The 13,666-nt window shown below is 51.1% G+C and overlaps 2 protein-coding genes across 2 annotated transcripts; one reads left to right on the top strand and one right to left on the bottom strand.

The window, feature by feature from the left end:
- Positions 1-645: 645 nt before the first annotated feature.
- On the bottom strand, positions 646-2,710 carry SAPIO_CDS7404 (Transporter; the record flags this gene model as incomplete). The annotated part of the gene is made up of 2 exons (XM_016789276.1): positions 646-1,044; positions 1,124-2,710. The coding sequence occupies 2 exons, from the start codon at positions 2,708-2,710 to the stop codon at positions 646-648; spliced, it is 1,986 nt and encodes a 661-aa protein (XP_016641103.1).
- A 2,456-nt stretch (positions 2,711-5,166) lies between these two features.
- On the top strand, positions 5,167-8,787 carry SAPIO_CDS7403 (uncharacterized protein; the record flags this gene model as incomplete). The annotated part of the gene is made up of 7 exons (XM_016789275.1): positions 5,167-5,276; positions 5,760-6,573; positions 6,798-6,883; positions 6,944-6,952; positions 7,011-7,523; positions 7,573-8,668; positions 8,752-8,787. 7 exons carry the CDS (start codon positions 5,167-5,169, stop codon positions 8,785-8,787), a joined length of 2,664 nt encoding a protein of 887 aa, XP_016641102.1.
- Between the last annotated feature and the right edge of the window lie 4,879 nt (positions 8,788-13,666).

Genomic DNA, 13,666 nt, shown 5'->3' with positions numbered 1-13,666 from the left:
TTATGGTCCTATAGGAGGCGGCAATTAAACACCCATTAAATTTCGTGCACTTACTCGAGAGCGTAAGTGGAAAGAAGGCGGAAAATTGAGCGCTTGTGGTTGTTTTGGTGATAGGAAAGAGGCAATGGCATACTCGACGGCGATTCGGACGTCATGGGACTGAGGAGTCGCAAGGCAGGTGGTCTACAAAATACATTCCACTCGAGAAATCGAAAAACCTATCTTCGGTCGCAGTATCTTCCGCTGTAGCTAGTTCATAAAGTCTTCCTTATCTGTCCGTCATAAGGGATGAGGAGGTGTGTTATCGATGGGTGCACCATGAAGTCGGCCGGGTGGGCCGGAAATGTGAAAAATGTGAGTGACAGAGGAGGAAAGTACCATGTCGCCTTCTGATTATCCCGGCGATGAGATGGTAATGGGTATCGAAGCCGAGGACGTCTAGCCTTGGAACAATAAGAAGAAACAACTCGAACGGGGGGCGAAGCCTGGTCAATTCGTGGACTTCCACTCCCATACGAAATGGGCCTCGTTCTCCCCAATCCATGCAAAGTAGAATCAAAGCAAGCATCCCCATTTTCCCTTAAACAACATCCAAGCCATCATGACAAGACAGGAGAGAAAAGAAATCAACAGAGAGAAACGAAATCATTTATTCTGGGTATCCGGATCCACAACCACTTTTCCTTCCACCTCGCCGCTCTCCAGGGCATCGCTGTTCCCCGAAGACACCACCGCCTCGAAGGCGACCCCAGGAGCATACGGGACCCTGCCTTCTCCACGCCGGGATGGCGAGATGATAACATCATACCAGCGCGGTACGATGAAGCCAAAAGCAATGATTAACAGGGCGATGTGGCCTATGGCAAAACCGAGGATGTGGAGAGGATCTATCCGGAGTTTGTAGAAAGCGGGATATGAGAATCCAAAGACAATGGCGAGAATCGGACCGGCGACGTATCGGAGAAGGGGACTCCAGAAAGCTGGTATCTCCCAGTTGTTTCCGCGACCGACGATAACATTCAGGTCACGGCGCAGTTGGTTACCCTGGGCAGAGAGGAGGTTTGTTAGTTCTATGATACGGTCCATCTTCCACTGGCTGGCGGGGGCTGATCTGATATCATACCGAGTAAAAGGCCAACCAATAGAACCGGCGAAAGATTGCATTTCCGTTGAAGAGCTTAGGGGTCTCCGCATCCGGTGTTTTGGCAATGAATGTCGAGATGGCAGACCCAGCAACGTAGAGACCGAAGCCGACTCCAGCGCCAACCGGAGGTCTCACAGCATGGGCGATGCCCACACCAAGAACCATACCGCCAAAGTAACCACAGTTATAAACAATGAACGCGGGACGACCAACTTGGCCGACAACGTCCTTCCATCGGTAAACGGTCGTAGAACTCACGCATTCGGAAAAGACGACAAATACAAGAGCGATATCGTTGATCCACCGGTCGATACCATCGAGAAGATAATAGCCGAATTGGGTGCAATACGGCAGTGACAGGAGGAAGGAAATGACCACGAGGGTGGTTACGACAAGCGGGCGGGGGTACTTGATGCCGGTATCCATGACAAGAGTAACCACGGCGTCCAACATAGCGAAAGCCGAACTGTATCCCAGGACCATGAGCGTGAAGAACAGGGCGAAAGCCCAGAAGTTCGCACCAGGCATCTCAGTAATGGCCAAGGGAAGCGTCAGGAAACCAACGGTGAAGCTACCCAGCCGCGTTCCGTCTTGGGGGAAGAGGCGAAGAAACCCAACCACGCCAAACACGGCAAAGGCGGCAATGTTTTCGAACAAGACGTTGCTGGTAACGATGAGGATGGAATCCACGACTGCATTTGAATGTTTGCTGTTGTAGGACGCGTATGAGGTGAAGTAACCGAAGCCAACGCCGGTGGAGAAGAAGACCTGGCCGCAGGCCGTTTGCCAGATCTGGCCGTTGGCAAGCTTATCTCCGTTCCAAGTCGCGAAATACAGCTTGATGCCCTCTTTGGCATTGTCGAGAGAGACAGCACGGCCAATGAGGACGATGGTCATGATAACAGGCAAACCCATTGTGAAGTATACAACGCGCCCGGTCAACCCCACACCCCTGAAGATGCAGAGCCAGACAAGAAACCAAGTGAAGGCGGTCCAGCCAACCGTCTCTCCGACGAGGCCAACACCAGGGTACTTTGTATAGTTGAGAACTTTGGTGCCATCCTCAGTCAAGTTGCCGGTAATGGGTGGGATGTTAGCGACCACATCCTTCATGTAGAATTCCTCTCCCCGACCGGTCCAAGGAAGTGGACTAATAAAAGAGTTTCGGAAGTAGTTCATAATCCACGCAAGGATGACCACGAAGTAGGGTCCGACGACGAAGCCGACATAGAGCAGACTGAGACCGACACCCTTCAGGCGGCGGTTTATATTGTTGAAAGCCACAACGGAACCGCCGCGGTAGGCTTGGCCGATGGCGATTTCAAGGACGAGGACCGGAATAGCAATCAGGAAGACGCACATAAGGTACGGAATGTACCACTGTAATCCATGGTTGTTGTATACTTGCGACGGGTAGCGCAGGAGGTTTCCCATGCCCGCGCAGCCACCCATGGACGCGAGAAGGAAAGCAGCACGCGATGGCCACTGATCTCTGCCATCTTCAGCTTTGCCGGGGGGCGGCGCAAACCAGCCGCCGACCTTCTTCAACACGTTTTTGACAGACATTTCGACGAGAACTGGCGGGGACTAACCCCGGTGAACCGGGTGTATGAGAAAGGGAGCTTCGTCTATTGCAGCAGTATTCAGCTGTCACCACTGGGGAGTGGGGGATAACTGAATACTTCGTATCTGGGAAAAGGTTAATAGCTTGAGAAGAAGAAGAGGAGGAGTGCCGAGCATAAGCATGGACCAAGGTTTAGACGAAACAAGAATCGTTGACATGGTCTCCCGCATGGCATGAGCTTCCTTTAAGAGAAGTTGAGTCCAGTATACACAACGAGGATCTGGTCAACATGTACGTAATTAACAAGATCATTCCTTTTCCTCCGGTCCCCATGGAAATTTGACCCAAGATCAGCGCGAGGCCCTCTCACGCTCGACCATCTCGCCAAGCCTAGCCCCATAGCAGTAAATGATCCGGATTTTTTTCTATCCTCCGAGGTGGATTCTGGATAGTAAACAGCCAGCAAGCTTGGCCGGACTTGTACTATCAAAGTATTTTAAGCTTCCAGCTCAACAAAGCTTAGATACTAGAAACCGGGGGTGATACTTCCTAATACCAGGCACGAGGAATTGAGGGCCGATGCACCTCCCACGCCAATCTGTCTTGGCACAGGATGATGGCGCATCTTTTTCACCGACTGCGATGTCCGCTGACGCGGGTAGGATCGAGTGGAGGCGAAAATTCTCCTACAAACTGCTGGTTCAGGGTCTCTTCGCCTGCATCAACAGGTTCGAAATCCTCGATATAGCAGGGTCCACTCGATAGAGTCGCACTGCCAAGCATTCCAATTTTCGGGAGTCTCAAATCCAAGAGGTTAAATATTCCTTCCAAGTTTCCTGGGCGGGGCAAGCTCCTCCACCTCCTCCACATTGGCTTCGGATGCGGCGTTCAGATGTTGCATTGCTTGATGTCGTCATCGCCATATTTGGGGGCTCGCGGGTGGACGAATCTCGGACCGGCTGCAAAGGAGTCGGCTAGTCCGTCCCTTCATGAACCAGCCGAGCGACGCCAAATCGACTAAGGCCCCGATGTTCCCACCTCCGTCTTCTTTCTTTTTACTTCGCACTTCTCCGGTGGAAATCCGGCACATGGTTGGGAGCCTCGCGAACATGAGGCCCAGGCTGCCTTAGCTCATGGCAATCACAAGCACGTCTAGTCGTGGGTGAGAACAATCAGAGGGCACCTCGAAAATTATAAGCAGTAGAAGCCGTGGATAAGTTTACCAAAACATGTGCCAATCTAGCAAGGAAGGGGTATCCTCTAATAATACCAAATCGGTTCCTCTCCAGTGTCAGGTCTGCTTCTCGTGCGAGAGTAAGCTGGCTGGGTTACCATCATTCATCAATTGATGTCTGGGGCAACTCTCACAGTCTCCCAGCTCGTGAGGATAACGTTGCACTCATTTACAGCGGTGGGGGGATCCCCAAACCTGCTCTCTGGAGTGAGTGCAGAAGGATCGATGCAACAGCAATTGAAGCCTGGATCGATGGGTATGACAAGGCTATATTATCCACCTGCCACCCACTTTTGGCGATGGCGCAATCGCTCCAAGCCTCCCCCCTTCGGGGTCAATTGGAAGGCTCGTACCCTTCGATCGGAGTTAAACTTGCAAATTCAATCTGATTACCCAATTCAATCTCGTTGGTCACCACTCTGGGAACGATTCTAGTCGGTCCTACCTCTTTCTCATCAGGCAGGCAAGCCTTGGCATCAGTTCAGAGCTGAAGGCAACTGCTACAGAGTGTCGGGAAGAGCGAGCGATGTTGCGTTTGCGTTACCAGGCATCCCACGCATGCAAGGCAGATGTCACATCACAAGAGCTGGATCCTTCCTGGCTCGCTCGCATCGCATCCTCGAGAGGTTGGAGTCTTCGATCTCGCCAGGCCTGCATGTTGGGGCGGGCTCGGGACCCTTCATATCAGTATGCATTCAACAAAAGACATACCTGGGCTTTCACTCCATGTATCGTTTGGAGGACCTGGCCACTCCTTGGCTGTCGATTCCACGAGAGGCTCAGGCTGAGACTCCACGGCGATCAGGTGCCATCGGATGCACTTGAGTCCTTAGCTCTTGGCTACTAACCGCTCATTGATACTAACGAGGTCACCACTGCTGTCCGGCTTGGCCTTGACAGAAATTCCACGTCCCAATAGTTGATAGCAAAAAAAAAAAAAAAAAAAAAAAAAAAAAAAAAGACCCTACAAACAGTCCCCGTCGTCAAACAAAACCAGGTGCATGCCTCGCCAGGCTCTCGTATCCTAGACATTGACAACATTGGTTGGGACTCTTTTCCGCCATCCACCAGTCTGCCAACCGTCGACCTGATAAGAGAACCAAAATCCCCCCAGAGATAATACTCGGTACATCATTTTTATGACTCGAGTTACCCTACCGCATCGACCGGGAAAAGTTGGCATGGAGTTAGGATGTTGACGCTCCATTGATCCAGGCAGACGCGATGGCCCTCGACAAGAACCGAAGGAGCGACTTCAGGCTGGGTGTTGGTGGACCAAATCATCAATGCCTGGCGGATTCTGCCGCCAGTGTCGGCAGCCATGGTAGTGCATTGTGAGGGGGATGAGTACACAGCCTGGCCAGGTGTGTCCCAAACATGGCTGGCGCAGACGCCGCCCAACGCTACAAACCATCAGCCGGGACAAGCAGCATTGCTCTTGGAACTTATCGTGTTTCTGCCAGGTTGGAGCTTATGGGTGGATATGCATGTGCAGTGAGTTGAGGATATTCGTTAGTGTAGACTTAGGTGATTCCGACCACGTTTTTGATGCAGACGCAGCAGTGATATGCACACAGGCAGCCCCCAGATGCAGCCAGTCAGCTACTCAACCTCCAACAAGCACCCAGGCGGCTGAGTTACTGTTTTTGTAAAAGAAATCCCCCTCTTTCTCTCCCAGGTGCCAGCTCTTCAGCCAAACTCAGCCGCTAAGCTCCCAAGTAGAATATGGGGCGAGCAGCTCCTCGGTGAACAAAGTCTCGAGTAGCCCAATGTCGCCCTCTATCCGCCCTTGACACAAAGCATCGCGCCATCATAAGTTTTGGTTACAGCGTCGGCGATTTTCTCGCTGTCTTGAAACTAGCAAATCAAATCCGGAAGCAGTTTGTCCAGGCGCCACAGCAGTTTCAGGCCATCAGCATCGAACTCCGCAGCCTGACCATCGTGCTCCAGGATGCCGAGGTCAGAAGCGACACGCTCTCCCAAGAACAAGCCAAAAGGTTGTGTGTTGTTCTAGGTAACTGCAAAGCGCTTCTCTCCGAGCTAGAGACGACCTTAAACAAATATACCGATCTCGAGAAGCCGATAAAAGGCCGCGCCTTGAAGCGCTTTTGGAAGAGACTCCAATGGGAGCCTGACGACATACGCGACTTGCGATGTCGCATTACGGCACAGATATCAATTCTCAACACCTTCGAAGTCCAAGTCATCGCAAATTCAGTCGCAAAGTTGAGTATACGTCAAGAATCCGACACAAACTCCGCGATGCTGGAATGGATAAGCCCCGTCGATTACATCTCTCAGCACAATGACTACGAGGCTCGTGGTGAGCCTAGGTCGCGCAAGTGGCTTTTCGAATCTTCAGAGTATACGCAATGGGTCAACAAGAAAGGTGGCATTCTACTGTGTCCTGGGACCCCCGGTAGTGGCAAGACAATTACAACGGCAATGATAACCAAAGACATACAAACCATGATCGGGAACGACAAGGACAGACGCGTTGTGAATGTGTACTGCACCTACTGTATCAGCGTCGCGATCAGGAGACCAACGAACTTCTTCGCAGCTTCCTCCGTGCCTCTTTGGAACGTGGCGCCCGTGCTCCCTTGGAAATCTCGCAAGCGTTCGAGGCAAGTCAGTCACAACGCAGGCCATTCGACCGTGGAAAAGTAATCGACTTCTTGTCGCTATCACTGTCGGGTCTATCGAGAGCATACATCCTTGTCGACGGGCTGGACGAGCTGGAGGCTCACGTTATGCGAGATTTCCTACGAGTTCTCGTCAAACTCCATGGCAAATGCGAGTCTAATCTTTTACTCACCACGCGCCATTACGTCGATGTTTAACCCTATTTCCAGGGGAAGAGGACAACGACCATTGAAATTAGGGCTAGTGACCAGGACGTTCGACTGTATCTGTCCCGGAACCTGTCCCAATTTCCCAGGTTTGTGGCCACAGATAATACCCTTAAAAATAAGATCATAGACAGAATTGTGAATGCAAGCTCGGGCATGTGAGTACTATATCTTCTTCACCCTCCCGGAACCGTGCTTCTAACATTATGGGTGTAGGTTTCTCCTTGCCGAACTTCACCTGAAGTGTTTAAGATCGAAGACCACACGAAAGGCGCTCCGCGTGTCCCTTCAAAGCCTCGCTACCGGTTCCACGGCATACGACAAGGCATATGAGAAGGCCATAAACATGATCGAGTCGCAAAGCCACGACTGGAAACGGCTGGCTATGCAAGCGGTTTTGATCATCGCATGCGCAAGACGGCCTCTCGCCGTAGAGGAATTAACATATGCATTGTCACTCGATGACGACAGCGATACCATTGATGTTGATAACGTCCCGGATATCAATGACGTCGTCACAGCCTGTTCCGGTCTGATCACTGTTGATGTCGAGCGACGCGTTGTACGCCTCATGCACAAGTCCACGCGGGAATACATCGACGCAAGAAAGGCGTCTCTGTTTCCAGATGCTGATACGATTATGGCCATAACTTGCAGCCGTTATCTGAACCTTGTTGCTGCCTCAACCGATTCTCCTGGCGCTACAGATGCGCCTCTACCTTTCACTCAGTACGCCAAAAATTACTGGGCCTACCACACTTACAAAGCTGAGACCCAGCGCTAAAACGGCCGTCCCGAAGCTGAGCTCTCTAGCAACAGCCAGCCCAAGTGACATAATGCCATCAACAGCCTCTTCCATCGAGGCTGCCTCAAATCTAGGTCTCATCCAGATGGTTAGGGGACTCCCTGATATCAAATCAAAGCTTATTGAAGCATGTCGTCATGGAAATTGTGGCATGGTTGATTTGATACTTCGTGTCCACAACTACGATCTAAACTCTGCGCCGAACTACCTTGGTGCTCCCAGCACTGATAAGGGGCCTATGCCTGCCAACGACTGGAAACGCAGCTATCGAGTAGATCTCAAGCTCTATGACAATGTCGAGGATGTTGTCCTACTCACGATTGCCACCGCTTCCGGGGACATCCCAATGATTGAACTTCTCCTAGCTTCAGGTGCAGAACTTCTCAAACAGTTAACAAACAACGGATTAGATGTGGATTACGGCGGACCACACAACTACACCCCTCTGATGGCAGCCATTGCCAAGGGAGACATTGATGCTACCAAAGTTCTCCTCTCACGCGCCGACATTACGAAGCAACATGGGCCTACGGGCTACTACCCTATTCACTTTGCGGTGACCCTCCCCAGTCCCGCCCTCATCCCAGTCCTCCTGGCTGTGGATGGTATCGAGCCCAATGTACTTGACGAGAAGGGACGCAGTGCGTTTCGATTGGCGGCTAAGCTAGGCCACAGTGAGGTGATGGAGGAGCTTGGAAAGGACCCAAGAGTTCAACTCCACCTCCCTTGTGCTGAAGGACGGACAGCCTATGACATGATTATCCGACCGCCCATCGGTGATGAAGGTGTCTTCCGCGCGATGCTGTCGCTGGACCCGGTTCACGTTCATGCCGATGTGACCAGCCCTGAACTCTCCCTACTTCACAGGGCATGTTCGGTATTGCCTATAATGAATCTCGAACATGGTAACGTGGGAGCATGGGATTTCGAGGAGCTGAGGAGTGAAGAGGCCGATGTCGCCCGGCTTGTGACGGCCATGTTAGACTTGCCGACAATCGACGTAAACCTCCGCGACCGCGAAGGGAACACTCCACTCACTCTAGTCATTCGTTCTTGCCAAGTTGATACAGTACGGGCTCTCCTACAGCACAAGGATATCCTTCCAAATATCGGATTTGAAGCGCGCAACAGTAGTGACCCTACAATGGAAAGGGCATCCCCTTTGTTAATGGCCTCGTCCCTTTTTAACGTTCTCTCTATTCCAAAGCCCCATTGTTGCGTCACGATAAGTACAGTCACGGTAGAGGAAAAGTACTACAGGTTCCGAAGCAAAATCCTAAACCTCCTACTTGACTGTCCAAAGGTATTGACAGGGTACACCAACTCGAAGGGATGGACAGCCCTCCACGTAGCAGCGGCTCATGGGAACGGGGACATGATTCGATCGATTCTTGACAAAACATCTCTTTCGACTCATCTCGGAAAACTACTTCCCGATGGTCAGAGTATTTTGTCTCTTGCCATGGGCAACAAGATGGTGGGCGACGAAACTTTGGGGCTGTTATTTGCTAACACTCCGCGTCGACTCCGTCCAGACAAAGAGAAAGACCTACAGAAGGACCTACGGAAGAAGTTCAAGGATTTCGAGAAAGGACCTTTAACTATGTACTTGCGTACGCTAATACTCCAGAAGATGAAATGGACTGGTGGTAGTGTAGCATCAATGACATAGAAATTGCCTCCTGCTGAGAGTGCTTTTCACAAATGGAAAACGTTGGAGTTGAAAAAATAAACTCATGCTTAAGATGGAAGTACTAATTGATGCCTCGAGCTGTTCTTCGAGTTTTGACGGATGCTGGACATGGGAGCTAGGCCAGAAAATCACTGCTCGCCAATCACGTAGGTGCATCCTTCTTTCCCAATCCAAACCTCGTGGGTTCTCCCCGCCTCGACATCGATCCTCTCTCCGACCCCGTGCGTGGTTTTCTCGGGACTCTTGTCCGCAGGGTACGTGATGGTCAGTTCTCCCTGGATGATGAGGTGAGTTGTCAAGCCGTCATGAGAATGGGGCCGATAATAAGCATTCCTATCAAACTCGGACACCGTTAGCTTGTGATTCTCGTGATTGGATTCCGAACCACCTCTTGCCACCATTAGGCTAGAATCAATATAGGAAAGCAGGTAGATCCGATTGCAACTGGGTGTTTTGCAGAGGTACCATGAACGATGGAGAGCCCCCGTTTGAAGCCAAGATAGCGACTTCAATGATGGAATTTGGATTGGAGGCCAACGGAGGTTATTAAGTCGACCTAAGCCAGCTTGACAAGATTCAATCTATCAACGTACGGTTGATCAGTCCAGGTAAACACATGGGGGAACCCCCAGGATCGGACTTCAGCTTCGTGATCGGAATTCGAGTCGGGCATGGTATGGGATCAGTTCCATCTATCTGGCGCAGTTGTGTTGAAGCTGCCGATGCGGACGCGGGCGCAGAACAGCTCGCTGAAGCGCAGATGTTATGCGTACTGCCCAACGAAGTTAGTTTCACAGAGCAATACGTAAGCTGGGCTATTCTTTTATCTCTCAGATCTACTTCGATTACTTTTGGTGACATCAATGACGATGCAACAAGCAGTTCGATACAACAGCAGACAAGCCTCGCCTCTGCCAATCCCATAGAGGCAGGCATCGAAGATTGAACACCGTCCTTTGTCAACCCGGGTGCCTGACCCACATATTTAGGTCTCTTTAAATGCCCACATGGCATCATGTGCTAGCCGAGGGCGGGCGGCATCACATTATTTATGCAGAGCCTCTCACCCTATCTCTCCAACGAGATCACAATCCCGCAGGTTCATTTATAACGCAATATGCTCGCCATCGCTGGAACGCAGCCGCACGCATTCGCTTGGCTGCGACTTAATATATTCGTTCCCCCGCTATCCATGCCTCCCCCAACGGACACCTGGGGCTTCATTTCCACGCATGAGCTAGCCTGCGCCCGGTGGATACCTCCAGCGCTTGGAGTGGGTGTGGTGAAGGTGAACAGTGAACGCTGATCGTCGCGGCGTGGGGAGATGGTTGTCAATGCGGACTCGTAATGGAGGTGTGGTCATGGAGCTGACGCTCTTCAAGCTATTTGGACCTCACACAGTTGGTTGGGCACACGCATGGACAAGTAAACACATGAGGGTGAGCAACGCTGATCGAGGCACAATGTGCCAACTAGCCATGCACGGTGTTGGCGGTTCTCACTTTACCTTCCGATCCTAAAAACCTTTTGACCAGATAGCGACGAGTATACCTATGAGGGAAAAGACGGCAGCTCGCTGGGTCCGACACTAACTCGACACCTATGACCGTCATGGCCAATCAAATAGACCTCTAGATGTATGGAAAGAACCGCGCCGGATCGAAAATGAACCAAGTTATGAACCGGCGATCACCACCTTCTGGAGGGAAGCAGCCGTTCTCTACTGCTGTCATCTGAAGTTTCACTCAGGGATCAGAAAACTGTCTCGAGAACCCCGTAGATGTCACTATCGTGTGGATGTGATCTCTGTATATCTCGATGGCGTGGATGAAATGACCCAGGACTTCCAGTGGAGACCGGCCTGGCGCCCAAATACGCCTGCTTGTTCCGACGAACCGTACGGAGTAAGAGGCGCAATATTAGCGAGGCTTTCTGGCGTGCGTCGGGACTAAGCTTCGCCCTTCTGCCCGCTGCGTGGAAAATCCCCACAGCTAACAAGGGGATTTGAGGGGATGCGTGCCCCGTACCAACTCGAAATTGATTATATGAAGGATGACCAAGAACGGGAGTGAGAATGGCGATTGGCTCGGCAGATAGTGAGAACAATATTACCCAGCCTCACCCGTCGAGGTACGCACGCTCCAGAGAAGAGCAATGATGCTTGCTTCGTCAGAGTTAATGTGTGGATTAGGTACATGAAAGCACCAAGGGGAAGGCCACGGAATCAAAAGGCATCACTATGGTACGTGGGATCTACATCTTGGCACACGTGGGACCAGTCGCTTTGGAGCATTGCGTCTCAATTGATATTAACCGCGCATATCTTAAGGTCTCTGTGACACTTCATGCGGCGAGGCGAGAGCTTCAATCGCTCATGGCCGGCTGGGTCGAAAGTTTCGCCGGATGACTAAACAAACACCTTTCCAAGGACTTTATCAGCACGATTCGGAGAGCAGGAAAGTCCAAGTCTAGACTCGAGGAGCGGTGACCATCTGGTGTTGGTGAGAATGGGATATACTCATAGCAGGCGGGTAATATCCGCATGGAATACGGATCTGGTGGCGTCCAACTGCGATGATCTTTAATCCTCTTCTAATGAATCGTCGGACTACAATGGTTTGTATTTTCAGCAGAGCTCAAACAGAAGAGCGACCAGGCAAAAGCGTTGAAACCCCCAGACTCTTGTGGGGACAGACATGCTCTGGAATCTTTCAAGAATTCTTCATGTGTACGCACTGGAAATCAATCGGGCACAGGGACAGGCGAGCTTCTGAAAGAGACCCATCCTTGCTTATGGGTCCAGGGAAGGTCATATGGCTTCAGGTGCAAATTCTTCGCTGGATTAGGGCAGTTGCTTGGCTTGGGGTACGCTCAAGCTTGAAGGGAAGGGGTGGGGCCGAAGGAGGTGTTGTGTAGCATGATCGTCACAGGGAGCAAAGAGCTTAATCCTGATAACTGCAGGCCTTTACGAAGTAGAGAAGTGCCTCTAAATATTATGTTCTGGTAGACTTTGATTATTTCTTTATAAGTAATCCGAGATCTGATCCCTGCTGGTGATGGGAAACACCTATGCGGTCGATGAGGAGATCGATTGACGATTGACGGTCTGTTCTTTCACTCATCGACTGCGAGAAATAGGGGCAAAGTAGCTGGTGGGCTCAGTAGTGGTCTGGCTGCCTCAGACTTATTCCCTCTTTGACGATGCCATCTTCTCGGGGCTATTTGAAGCTCCAGAAGCTCCAGTAAGGCTCGATACAACATCGGATTCTGACCTAGTACCCGTAGACCGGGCAGTGCTAAACCGAGTCGTCGGCCGAACCCCGAGTGCAGATGTAGGCATTGGGCCAGAGCCAATTCATCCAATATATCCACCGTCCTTGAGCATCGTTGATCTTGTCCCGGAAAGGCATTGGTTGGTGAATGTTCGTCGACAGCAGAAATCTGAGACAAAAAGCGAGCCCGGAAATTTCACGGGGTGCAGAGACACGGGGTTCTGGAGGGGACTCTCCGCATCGTTTCCTGCGCAGTCCGCACTTGCACTTGTGGATAGGGAAGCGTAATAGGGATATCCTTCCGGGTTTGAGGATCCAGAACTTCTAGCCCGGGCGGTTAGCCTGCAGAGAATTGACGGCGGGTCAAAGTTGCCCGAACCCTTTGAAGGAATGATAATACGAGGGTTTGAAATGTTAAACTGGTGCCGCATTTAACCAGGATTAGGGAAAACCCTTCCAGAACAGGAATTAGACCGGTGTGTAAAAACATGTACTCGTTTGTATTAAAAAAATGCTTCTTGTGGAGTCCATGGCCTTGCTTTTACTCGACTCTCTAGACCTAGTATAATCCTTCAAGGATTCATATCGAGATGTAAGTAGCATTGATGCATATGGATTATGTGGAGAACACTTTGTGACTGGCACGCAGCTTGAGCATTAAAAGGGGCCGAATACTAATCTACACCATACTGCCGTAAAAGAAGCTGGGCGGTATGCATTGGTGTGGTCAAGGAGGATCAATTGATGCTATCAAATGTATCGAACGTTGATGATCCCCGATTTCCCCGTGCATATGGTTCCACGACGTCGTGTCAAAGAACTTGCCAAGAAACCATCAATCTCTGTAAACATACGCACAGAAGGTCCAGTTATAAACAACTACCCTAGTCTCTCATGCCATCGAGAACCGTCGAGGTGATCGTGACGGGAAACAGGACTCCTCCGGAATCATGGCACTGCATCCCGCAGATCTGATGGAAACAATTGTGAAAGGCTACCCCTCGTCAGGGCGACGATGCTAGAAAAGATGCAGTATGGTTGATTAAGCTTGATAGACTTCTGAAACGAGTCTGTGTGGTGGTGGTAATGGCGTTTCCGATCC

This window comes from Scedosporium apiospermum, assembly GCF_000732125.1.
Source record: "Scedosporium apiospermum strain IHEM 14462 chromosome Unknown SEQ_SAPIO_0110, whole genome shotgun sequence".
Classification (NCBI taxonomy): domain Eukaryota; kingdom Fungi; phylum Ascomycota; class Sordariomycetes; order Microascales; family Microascaceae; genus Scedosporium; species Scedosporium apiospermum.
This window is presented reverse-complemented; position numbering and strand designations above follow the sequence as displayed.